Source organism: Cavenderia fasciculata (assembly GCF_000203815.1).
Source record: "Cavenderia fasciculata unplaced genomic scaffold Scf_EU5ZYIE01EUG8B-5, whole genome shotgun sequence".
In the NCBI taxonomy this organism is placed as follows: domain Eukaryota; phylum Evosea; class Eumycetozoa; order Acytosteliales; family Cavenderiaceae; genus Cavenderia; species Cavenderia fasciculata.
In genome coordinates, this window is record NW_004457642.1 from 193,028 (window position 1) to 205,458 (window position 12,431).

At 32.2% G+C, this 12,431-nt stretch overlaps 4 protein-coding genes across 4 annotated transcripts; 1 reads left to right on the forward strand and 3 right to left on the reverse strand.

Annotated features, from left to right (window-relative positions):
* Positions 1–74: 74 nt before the first annotated feature.
* Positions 75–1,662, reverse strand: DFA_09545 (uncharacterized protein; the record flags this gene model as incomplete). Its single annotated transcript, XM_004352149.1, has 3 exons — positions 75–209; positions 787–923; positions 1,263–1,662. 3 exons carry the CDS (start codon positions 1,660–1,662, stop codon positions 75–77), a joined length of 672 nt encoding a protein of 223 aa, XP_004352201.1.
* A 179-nt stretch (positions 1,663–1,841) lies between these two features.
* Positions 1,842–2,281, forward strand: DFA_09546 (uncharacterized protein; the record flags this gene model as incomplete). Its single annotated transcript, XM_004352150.1, has 2 exons — positions 1,842–2,060; positions 2,222–2,281. The coding sequence occupies 2 exons, from the start codon at positions 1,842–1,844 to the stop codon at positions 2,279–2,281; spliced, it is 279 nt and encodes a 92-aa protein (XP_004352202.1).
* A 307-nt stretch (positions 2,282–2,588) lies between these two features.
* DFA_09547 (uncharacterized protein) lies at positions 2,589–7,258 on the reverse strand (the record flags this gene model as incomplete). The annotated part of the gene is made up of 13 exons (XM_004352151.1): positions 2,589–2,747; positions 3,150–4,327; positions 4,385–4,780; positions 4,849–5,222; positions 5,298–5,411; positions 5,547–5,750; positions 5,815–5,943; positions 6,012–6,077; positions 6,169–6,231; positions 6,310–6,666; positions 6,760–6,933; positions 7,016–7,136; positions 7,243–7,258. The coding sequence occupies 13 exons, from the start codon at positions 7,256–7,258 to the stop codon at positions 2,589–2,591; spliced, it is 3,351 nt and encodes a 1,116-aa protein (XP_004352203.1).
* A 272-nt stretch (positions 7,259–7,530) lies between these two features.
* On the reverse strand, positions 7,531–11,832 carry DFA_09548 (uncharacterized protein; the record flags this gene model as incomplete). Its single annotated transcript, XM_004352152.1, has 11 exons — positions 7,531–7,564; positions 7,805–9,074; positions 9,144–9,518; positions 9,596–9,960; positions 10,035–10,167; positions 10,247–10,497; positions 10,560–10,685; positions 10,761–10,832; positions 11,052–11,405; positions 11,495–11,705; positions 11,766–11,832. The coding sequence occupies 11 exons, from the start codon at positions 11,830–11,832 to the stop codon at positions 7,531–7,533; spliced, it is 3,258 nt and encodes a 1,085-aa protein (XP_004352204.1).
* Between the last annotated feature and the right edge of the window lie 599 nt (positions 11,833–12,431).

A 12,431-nucleotide genomic window follows, 5' to 3' on the forward strand; every position in this document is an offset into this window, starting at 1 on the left:
GTTTTCTATGAAATGGAATCGGTACAATAAAGGTTTCTTGCTATTAATATTCTGTTTGAGTGATGCCATGTGTTTTAATAGTCGCCATCCACCAAACCCGAGTTGCAAGACATTGTTCCAACGGCTGTAATTTGTTTGGTACATTGGTAGATGACAAAACAAATCCTTTCTACCATGTCTTGAAATGAATGTTTCCAACGACGAACACTCTGAATGTCCAATTTCATCGAGAAATTGTCGTACAAATAGATGTAGATCGGGATAACTGTGACAACAACAATACATGAGGTCATTGGCTCCCTTTTCGAGTAGCATCTGTGCCATCTTTACATTCCTTACTTGAGTAATTAGATCCACTAGTTTGGATATTTTCTCACCTTTTGCAATGTTCTTGTCGATTAGGTGTGACGCCAGCTCGATAGCCTCATCATCATCTCTACCCAATATAATACCCAAGTGGACTTCTGCAACTTTATTGATCAATGAAAGATGTGAGAGCAATCCATATTGGGCTATCAAGCGATCTTGTATTACATTTTGATTTTGGCGATAGTTTGATGATGAATTGCCATGTATTTTATGAGCGGGCAGGCTCTTCCTGTACAAACATATTACAGTGAGTCCAAACTGAAGGCACATATCCAACTCCATTCTAAGCAGATGTTTATGGATGAGATTTCTCTGATGATACTCTGCAGGCTGTCTGCCTTCGTTTTCGTATTTGTGGGAATTCCAACTCTTTTTTAGGACATCATTGGCAAAATGGAGTAAGAGGTGTAGAGATACCAACTCTTGAATCATCAATGGATTTTGATCGACGACTTGAGCAGGGAATCTCTGTTTGATGTCAGTGATGATTTCATTCTCTACGACGTGAGCTTGATCCACTGTCGAGCGGATAGATTCCATTCTTTCACCAATATCTATAATAGCTAATAGTTGAGTTGGAATGTTGGACGGCACCTTTCTATATCCTCCCAAATGAATCGGAGCCGATGGAAAGTTATTCACCAACCATTTGTATCCCAACGAATGGCTCTCTATTATATCTCTACAATGTCTAACATCATGATCGAATATCTCCATATCCATCAAATTTAACATCCATTTCCTTTAACCATTCAAGGATGTGTATTTGATTACGATTTGCTGCTGGAGCAAACAAACTCTTTAAACACCCATCCAGTAATGGTGTTGTTCATTTTGTTGGTGAATTGATTTGACAATATCAAGATGTCCTAGTTTACATAGAATATGCATACACTCGATTGTGTAAATATGATATTTGTATTGTGAGCTGTGTATCATTTCAAATTGATGATGATCAGTCACGTATGACAATAAAACATTCATTGAACGATTATTAAACTCGACAGGTATACCACATTTGATCTTATCGATCACCAAACCAAAATAACCATTCTTTAGCATTCCATCAACATCAGTCCAATCATCATATCGATACAACTCTAAACAATAGATCATCTCTTCATCACTGTATCCTCGATAGATTGATGTCTCTCTAATCTCCTTTAATATCTTTCTAAGTAATACTATCTTTCTAATTACTTTCCATATTGTTGTTTCCTCTGTTGTAGTTATTGTTGTTGTTGTTGTTGTTGTTGTTGTTGTTGTTGTTGTTGTTGTTATACTACTATTCATATTGATAAATCTTGTGAATAATGATCATAAGACCAAATTAATTTGCTAGAAAACCACCCAAGTAAAAAACTCTGGTTTTCCTCTTTAAATAACTTATAAGCTCAAAAAATTTTGCATGTTTAATGCAAGTCTGTCTATTTTAGTATTATTTGTTCATTATTGAATCTTTTATAGAATTGATGCCACTACAATGTGAGGAAGTTAATGGGGGGTTTAGAGGACGATCAAATTTAATATGTGACCAAGTAGAAATTATTCCACAAGCTCGTTTCGATGCCTTTTTCCAACAGCTTTCTGAAACTCCAGATCCTATTTTGACTGCTCAAGACTGGGGTGAATTGATTAGTGCTATTGGTTGTGTCCCTTATGTTGGAAGTATTCTTGCAACTGGTTTCAGTGTATGTATCACATAATTTGAACCAATCAATTATTATCAAACATAAATATATACATATATTAACCTTTTGTTTATATAGATTGTTTGGGGAAAAATCTTCAAGTCTGGTACCAATTATTATTTTTCAAATCACTAACAGTCAACCACTCAATATTTATTTAGAACAACCAATGTACAAAGTTTGGCACAAATTTTGCATCAGAGAATACTTCAATTCCATAGACTTTGCCTATTGTTATTATTCTTATCCAGTTGCTTATTGTAAGGATTCTCAGTACAGTATCTACAAGCTCAATGTTGGTACATCTGAATTTATGAAAGCCTCACATCTTGGATGGGATGAAATTTATGTAAGTACTTTTTATTTTATTCTTTATGATTGTACTACGACTAGTATAATAACACTTTTGGTTCAATATTTCTATCACTACGACTAGGATACCATTGATGGATACCAAGCACCTTGTTTTGATACCAATTCTTTCATGAAATCAACATTGTGGCAAATTCAAGAGGAGACTACTTTAGCTCATCCAAGGTCAGACTCCATATCTTGAACAGACGATCTGACACATATCCTTTCAATGTGAAGATTGGTGATACCGATTTTGGAATGCTTACCAAGAAATACCTCATCGCTGTTGGAAATACCAAACCAAATTACGAGTACTTGAATACGAGTTTGATTCTAATAGCAAAATTCATCAAAATGATTCACAAGTTTACGAGTTGACAGGTACTTTATCAAAATCGGTCAATGTTCTCCCTGTCATTATCACCAATGGATTATACCCAAATAGTAAGTTTATTAAAATTATTTCTATGTTTTAATGAATATACTAACATTATTATTGTTCTCTCGTACAGCCTTCCTTGAATCAATTGAAATTGGGATTAAATAAATTAACTTTGTTGTATGTATGTCCGTCCTACCAAAGAAAACTTGGACAATTATCAAGACAAAAAAAATCAAATCGATAATAAAAATAAACTCTATGATTTGTTAATTTATTTATTTATTTATTTTATCCAACTTGTACTGCATATCATTATTGAATCTTTTGGCTGTATTTTTCTTTTTAATATATACAATCGATGCTACTGCAACGGCAGCTAAACAACTGAACCCGACAACGACACCAACAATGATTCTCCATGTATTCGATTTATTGTCACATCCACTATCAGCATTCTTGTCAACTAATAATGGTGTGAAATCTGGATCGATGATGCTTTCTGATGATTGTGGCATACTAATTCCAATTAATAGAGTTGATTGATCATCTAATGAAGCAGTTTTGTTGACAATCGATGTTTTAGAGAAAGTTGGTCTTCCATCAGATAATACATAATCGATAAATCTACCTGTGAATTGAATATTATCTTTTACCACACGTAGATATTGAATAGAGTTGGATAGTTGATCGTAGCTGAGTGTATCAATATTAATATCTTGACAATCAAATTCGATTGATTGGTCATTGTTGATGGTTGTTTTGAAGATGACTCTGAGTGTTGTCAAGAATGTGTTGAATGTCCAATTACTAATGTTGACTGATAGTTTGATTGAATTGGCATCGATATGAAGTAGTTGTGAACCAAATTGAATGTCTCTTGGTTGTTGTGAGAATGATATCGTTGCTGTTACTAGTGCTGTTGTATCACTGTTGTTGAGTTGATAGTTGACTGTTGTTGTTTGTGTTTGATTATCCAATGTTAATGTTGAATTCCAACTGTTTGTCAATACTTCGTTGATGATATTATCATCAGTGTCTATTTCTTGAATGGCAATCATTTCAAATTGGAAATCAATTCCATCGATATCAAATGATGTTGTTGGTGATGTTGTATTGGGTGTGTTTGTGTGGTTGCTTGTTTTTGTCAAACAATTATCAATTGAACTATATCCAGTGTCACAATTACATTTCCCATTGATACATTGACCATGACCATAACAATTAAATGGACATGTTACATCATTACTATCGGATCCTGAACCAGATGACTGTGATGAAGGTTTAAAATAAATCCAATTATTTCCATTATTTGTTGAATTATCAACAGTCAATCTGACCAAAGCCAAACCATCAGTTGGTTCACTGACCAATGTACAATTAATCAATGTTTGTGATTTTGATGTAACTTGACAATCAGTATTATTCAAAGTGATTGATACAATAGTTTGATTGAATGGTCCGAAATCACCATAGATACTGATCAATTTTCTATCATTTATATCATATTCTCCTGATTTAAAAATTGGATATTCTAAAAAAAAAATTAATATTAAAATCATTTTTAATTTTTGTAATTATCTATACATACTCTGAGAACATTTATCAGAATAATAACCAGTATTACAAATACAAGTTCCATTAATATCACAAGCTCCATTACCTGATGAACAACCACCATCGAAAAAGCATAAATTTTGAGGTGTTGTCAAATTGACCATTATTGGGTCAGATAAAAATCCTTCAACCGATACTGTAATATTTGTCAATCCAAAATCATAATACCAATTTTTTTTAATGATACATCTTAATACCGAAGATGTATAGTGTGCAGGACTGCAAATGGATTGATCACCATTAAAGTATACCGCAACTTGATCGAGAGAACTATTCCCGAAAAACCCACTGAACTCATAAATTGAACCAACTTGAGTATAATTATGTAGCAAAGCTATACTAGTTAACAAAACATTTGACGGATAAAATGCTTTTGGAAAAAAAAAAAAAGTTAATAAAATATAAATAAATTATTTTTTGTTTGAATTTAATAGTTACATGTCAAGTTAAAAGATGTGTTAATATTGAAATTAGAATTGAATATCTTTAGTTGCCAAATTTGATTTAGTGACATTTCGTATGCAGTGACATTGCAAGTCAATAACTGACCACTCATCAATTGACCCACAATAATGCAATCAATTGTGTTGTTCACCTTGACGCTATGGGGAATAAATGTATTGATAAATGTAACCATGATCGATATTTGAACAACCTTGCTTGGCAATTGTCTAAACTCAACGGTTCCTGGTACCACTGCTATACCAACTTCAAGCACTGTAAAGTTGAAAGTATATTCTGGGTAAAAAGAATCCAATTGAATAGAAACATTTTTTGCTGGACCTTCAACAGGTGGGCCATTAGTAATGTACCTATAAATTGAGATGTGTTAAAACTTTCAAGAGCGTAGTAAAATTTCTTTTAAGGTCACTTGTTTTGATAAATACCCTAACTGTTTGTTTGGAATCATTGGGTATAGACCAAAATCTGACCCAAAGTTTCCGTAGCCTATCCGTTCGCCTCGAATGATACCGTAACCTTCTATAGTATACACCATCATACTGGTAAAAGTAATATCTAGATAAGAGAGAGAGAATTAAATAAATATTAATTAATAGCATTATCAGTTTAAATATATGTATGTGTACATACTGCAAGTAAAAGAGGGGTCTAGAACAATGTCTGTTGAAACATACTGAGTATGTCTTTGGTAGCAAAGAAAACATTCAGGTACAACGGTGATACCAGGACACTCTGTAATATGTATTCTATTATTACAAAATGATTCTGGAATGGCAGTTGTTAACCCTGGATTGTTTGATATATCCAAATCGATATTATTTGCATTATTAAATGCAGTCCAAGGGATTTCACCTTGAAAATTGTTTCCTGGTAATTCTCTATAAATAAATTAAATAAATAAATAAATAAATAAATAAAAAAGAATATAATTTCTTGACATACAATTTTCTAACATTATAAATTGGGATGTTTGGGAAAACAGTGTAATCACTGTTTGCTGATGTTAAAGTTTGTAGGGTTTCAGGATATACTAAAAGTGGGAATGTTGTCAATGGAGAAGAATTTGTTACCCTAAAAAAATAAATAAACAAACTATAAGTATCGGCCAGGCTAACTAACCATTAGTTCATGATACATACAAATTTGTAAGATTTTTGAAACCACTTAATAAAGGTGTAATATTGTTTGAGTATCCCAATACAGTCCTATATATATAGTTTACGTTTGTGATGAGTGATAATTGATTTAATTAATTAAATGATAATAGGCAAAAGATGATTGATGATATAAACTTACAAATCAGTAATATAACTTGTATCTATAAAACGTGCAGTTGTTTGAGAGGAACCAGAAAAGACACTAATAAAGTTTGATAAAAGAAATTAATAATGAATGTTTTTTACATATTTGCTAATTGTTGCATATATATAAACTTACACCTTATTCAATGACATTACACTTATATCTACAGTCAGTGATTCAGTTGATGTTGATGTTGGATAAAGGATGAGCTGGTTCAGCATTGGGAATGATGAACTTGTAAATTCTAGCAAGAGAGATGACATAAGTCTCATACTCAAGGTAAGAGAGCGCAAATTTGGGTGGGGTGGTGTAAGATCATTGATCACGGCTCCTGTAAATGCAATGTCTAACCTTTCAATCGTATTTCCAAAATCAAAGGTCGCTGGTGGTTGGATGGTCGATCCTGCAATCATCAGATAATTGAGAGCCGACAGTCCCGCTTCAATGGGAAAGGTCGTTGGGATTGAAGTAATCGATGTATCCTGATAGATTCTATATAGATAGAGGAGTCAATCGAATTGAAAAAGTTAGAAGAAGAAGAAGTAAGAAGTCTTTGACACAATCGTCGTGATTTGGTATACATACTCAATCTTTGTCAATAAAGGCATATTGCTGAGAAAACTCAAAAGATTGAATGATGGTGTCTTAACTAAAATAGCTACAATGTACAAACTTGTTAGTTGAGGAAATTCCAAGGCACTCAATCCTAAACCTGCAGGTGATAAACCAGTACTAGTTGATGGGTAAACATTAAAGTTTCTAGGCAACGAGAAAAAGAGGTGATTATAAGTTTTAAATATCATTCGACACAACCTTTTTAGGTATCATATATGATCTTTACATTTTAGTGATATGAGGGACTGAACCTGTCGAACAAGTAAACAACGTTGAACTACAAATAGATGTTTGGTCTTCTGCCAACTGACTACCGTATTGTCTAATGATCCATTTTGCAGAGTTTACTATATTGTATACATAGATAGAGAGATAGATATAAATGAATGATGGATGATTTGTTAATTGTCATGATCTTTCTTTCTTTTTTTCTTTCTTTGTTGTAATACATACATTCTGCCACAGGCATTACCTGACTTTGTACATGGCTGACTTTACATATTAACAACAATAAAGCACATATAAATAAATGATTCCAATGATCATCATATTTTTTAGTGCTGATTTTCATAATCTGATTATTTGTTTTTATTTATTTATTATATTTTATCGCTCTTTCTCTGTAGATATAAATATTGTTAATGATCATTTCTATCATTTGGCTTCTAGAAACCAACTAACATGTGCTATTCAGTGCAAGGATAGAATTTCGTATCTTCAAACTAGTACTCATCAACGTTTCTACTTTAACCAATATCCTGATTTGCTGAAATATCTAAAATGATTTCAAAATCTGCAAATATTATAAATAGCCCGTAGATCTTTCAACATAAATTGGTGTCTTGGATAATAATCTTTATTATTAAATGATAATGATATTAAATGATATTGTAATTCATTGTGGCATACACAGCATTTTGATGTATTGCAATTAGTATGGTTGATTGATCAGTGGTCGGGGTACGCAAACAGATATTTGTTGGGCACGACTCCAATAGTTTATTTATTATTTTACATTGTCGATAGTTTATGTTGCATATTCTTATTGTGTCTTTTAATAATTCTTTTCTTTTTAATCAATATAATCGATGCTACTCCTATGGCAACAGCACCTGATACTCCAACAACGACACCAACAATAATTCTCCATGTATTGGATTTACTGTCGCATCCACTATCGCTGCTCTTGTTATTTAATAATGGTGTGAAATCTGGATCGAGGATGCTTTCTGATGATTGTGGCATACTTATTCCAATAAGTATGGTTGATTGATCATTTGAATCGTCAGTTTTGTTGACGATTGATGTTCTAGAGAATGTTGGTCTTCCATCTGATAATACATAATCGATAAATCTACCTGTGAATTGAATATTATCTTTTACCACACGTAGATATTGAATACTCTCTGACAATTGTTCATACGTCAATGTATCAATATTAACATCTTGACAATCAAATTCGATTGATTGGTCATTGTTGATGGTTGTTTTGAAGATGACTCTGAGTGTTGTCAAGAATGTGTTGAATGTCCAATTACTAATGTTGACTGATAGTTTGATTGAATTGGCATCGATGTGAAGTAGTTGTGAACCAAATTGAATGTCTCTTGGTTGTTGTGAGAATGATATCGTTGCTGTTACAAGTGCTGTTGTTGTTGTTGTATCACTGTTGTTGAGTTGATAGTTGACTGTTGTTGTTTGTGTTTGATTATCTGTCAATATAGTTGAGCTCCAACTGTTTGTCAATACCTCGTTGATGATATTATCATCAGTGTCTATTTCTTGAATGGCAATCATTTCAAATTGGAAATCAATTCCATCGATATCAAATGATGTTGTTGGTGATGTTGTATTGGGTGTGTTTGTGTGGTTGCTTGTTTTTGTCAAACAATTATCAATTGAACTATATCCACTATCACATTTACACTTCCCATTGATACATTGACCGTGACCATAACAATTAAATGGATATGTTAATTCACCACCACTGCCATCACTGTCAGACCCAGAACCTGATCCCTGTGATTGTGAAGGTTTAAAATAAATCCAATTATTTCCATTATTTGTTGAATTATCAACAGTTAATCTAACTAAAGCCAAACCATCAGTTGGTTCACTGACCAATGTACAATTAATCAATGACTGTGATTTATATGTAACTTGACAATCAGTATTATTCAAAGTGATTGATACAATAGTTTGATTGAATGGTCCGAAATCACCATAAATACTAATCAATTTTCTATCGTTTAAATCATATTCTCCCGATCTAAAAGTAGGATATTCTAAAAAAAAAAAAAAATATTAATATATTTATGTTAATTTTTGTAGTAATTAGTCTCTATTATACATACTCTCTGAACATTTATCAGAATAATAACCAGTATTACAAACACAATTTCCATTTTCATCACACGTACCATGACCCGAACAACCAGTAGTATTACACAAACTTTCAAGTGATGATAGATTGGCAAGTATTGGAGCTGACCAAAACCCATCGACAGATATAGTAATATTTGTCAAACCAATACCTGACCAATATTTTGTTTGGGTGCATTGTACATTATCTGTGTCTTTAATCATCACTGTGCAAATAGATGGGTCACCATTGAAATAAACGACCAGCGTTCCACCTCCATTTCCAAACTCTCCATTAAATATATAGTTTGAACCAACCTTGATTAAACTATCATAATAAAACAAGGTTACATTTGATGGATAAAATGCTAAATAGAAATAATATTAATATTAATAAAAAAATCAATGAAATAATGAAATAAAAATCGATGAGGACGATAGTTACCGGCAATATCTATCAATAAGTCTTGTGAAAAATATCCATTTGAAATGGAAAAGCTGACTATATCATTTCTTTTAAATGATAAACCAGTAGTATTACAATTAAAGTAAGTGTTAAGGATAATTGCACCATCTACAATACAATCAATTCGACCATTAATTTTAAAAGTATGAGGAAGATATGAATTGAAATTAAAGGCATAGGCCACGAATTGAACGACGCCTGTTGGTAATTGTCTGTACCATGGTGACAACATATCAATGCCGATTTCCAAAACAGTGAAATTGTATGCATATGATGGGTACATTGCATCCAATGTAAGCTCGATAGTTCTTGGTGGTCCAACTTGCTTTAATGTATCCGTGAACCTTGAAAGTAATTACAAGTAGACAATAGATACTGGTAAGTTTTAAACCAATAACTGGGTTTTTTTTATACATACTGTAAATATTTGTTTGGAATGATAGGTCTTAACAAGTATCTATTGTTTATAGTATTTCCGTACCCTATAAGACTACCAGTCACGTTGCCTTTTCCCATTACTGTATAAATCATGGTTGAATCCAAAGCAATATCTGAGATTGATGAATGTTAATTAAAATTGGTAGCACAAACTACAATATAATATAATCTATTTATATTTGATCAACATACTGCATTGAAAATTAGGACCGGGAATAACATCGGTTTGAACGCTTTGAGGACTCAATCGGTAACAAAGGAAACACTCTGGAACAGTTGTAATACTCGGACATCCACTGATAAACAATCGGTTAGAACAAAATGATTGTGGTACTGAGGTTGTTGTTATTAAAGGATTGTTTTTAACATTAAAAATAATGTTTTTTGTATTATCAAATCTATTCCATGGAATGGTACCTTGTAACTTGTTGTTTGGGAATTGACTATTAAAAAAAAAAAAACCAATTAATAAATTAAAATAAATATCGATATGTAAACAACATACTAGGATGTAAGTGATAATGGTACATTTGGGAATGTAGTTAGGTTTCCGCTTGATGCTTGAATCGTTTTGAGTGAATTGGGATACGCTGACAGGGGGAACTCTGTAAATGAGGCAGATGTGAATATCCTATAGTTGCAATTGAATTGGTTAGTATATCATCCAGTGGGTTAGAGTAGAGGTGCACCGTTACAGTATACATACAATGTATGTAAATTTGTGAAACTAGTTAGTTGGGTTAAAAGATTTACAGTGTACTGATACGCTGATAATGTCCTGTTATTTGAAAGAAAAAGAAATTAATAAATTAATAAACAACAAAGTGGTTGTATAGTTATAACTAATACTTACAATGAAAGGACGGATTGAGGTGCTGAAAAGGATAGATTTACTTTGCTTCCTAGTGTTGCTAAATGACTATATTCGACAAGAGTGAGAGAGAGAGAGTTAGTTAATAATTAATTATTAAAAATAGAATATATAGATGATAATTACAAAATGGATATTGGAGCATTGATAGCGACGTCCAACAAAATATTGTCGTCATCATAGTTGGGATACAAGGTAAGTGAATATAACTTTGGGAATGTTGCTGCTTCAAACAAAAAGGATTCAGAGGATGGTAAGATGAATGTAATGTAGAGGTCTTCCAAGTTGGTATGTATAGGTGTGGTGGCACCGATCGATAATCTTCCCATTAGATAAAACTTGACCGTTTGAACGGTTGGACCAAAATTAAACGAGAGGTTTTGTTGGATCACACTACCCTCTAGACGAAAGGTAGTTAACTTGGGAAGTCCCATTCCAATCACTGTTGGTATCGTAGTAATTGATCCATCAGATCCGATTCTATTAAAATGAAATGAAATCAATTAATAATAAATATGCTTTTCTGTCTATCTATATATATATATATATATATCTGTCAATTTACTTACTCTATGACTTTAAGAGAAATTGAATTAGGACCAAGATAATTTAGAATATTGAGAGACTCTGTCATGATCGTTTCAGCAAAGATCTTTAACTCTACCAACTCGGGAAAGAAAAACTCTGCTTGTGCGGGATTTGGTAATGCTCCAGTTGTTGTTGATGGGTATCCAACAAGGTTACTATATAAAGAGTAAAGAATATCAGTCGTCACGAGTACTAAATGATTCAAATAAATAGATTTTATATAATATAAATATACAATTTCAATACACTTACATGAAGGTGATATGTTCTTTAGTTGCTGAACATGTAAAGAACCCAGAGTTACAAATAGATGTCTCATCTTGTGGGATAATACTGCCGTATTGTCGAATGATCCATATTGCAGCGTTTAGATGTTATGTTGAATGATTAGGTCATGGTTGATGATGATATTTAAATGATTATATTTTATATATATACATATTTATATGTATAGTGATGTACAAAATAATAATATGAATACTTACACTCTGCAGGAGGCAGCAACTGACACTTAATCTGTGTGAAACATAAAAAAAGAAATAAAATATGAAAAAAATATCTTTTTTGGTGGTACGCCATCTGTGATTATTATCTCTCTGATTTATTTGTGTATCTATCTAATCGAAAGTATATGGCGATGTAAATAAAGAACTTATGAACATCAAAACACCTTGTTTTGTTGGTTCTTGTTGTTGGATTGTTTTGATAATTAAAATATCTTGATCAATCTTTATAGATCTACGCACTTATTTTATATCTAGATATGAAAAAATATCAAACATGCGGACATGGCTTTAAAATCTCCCCTCGGTCATCGGTGAAGACAACAAAGATAAATATCTATAACTCATTTATTTAATTATTTATTTTTATCCAATTTGTACTGTATATCTTTATTGAACGTTTTGACTGCATTTT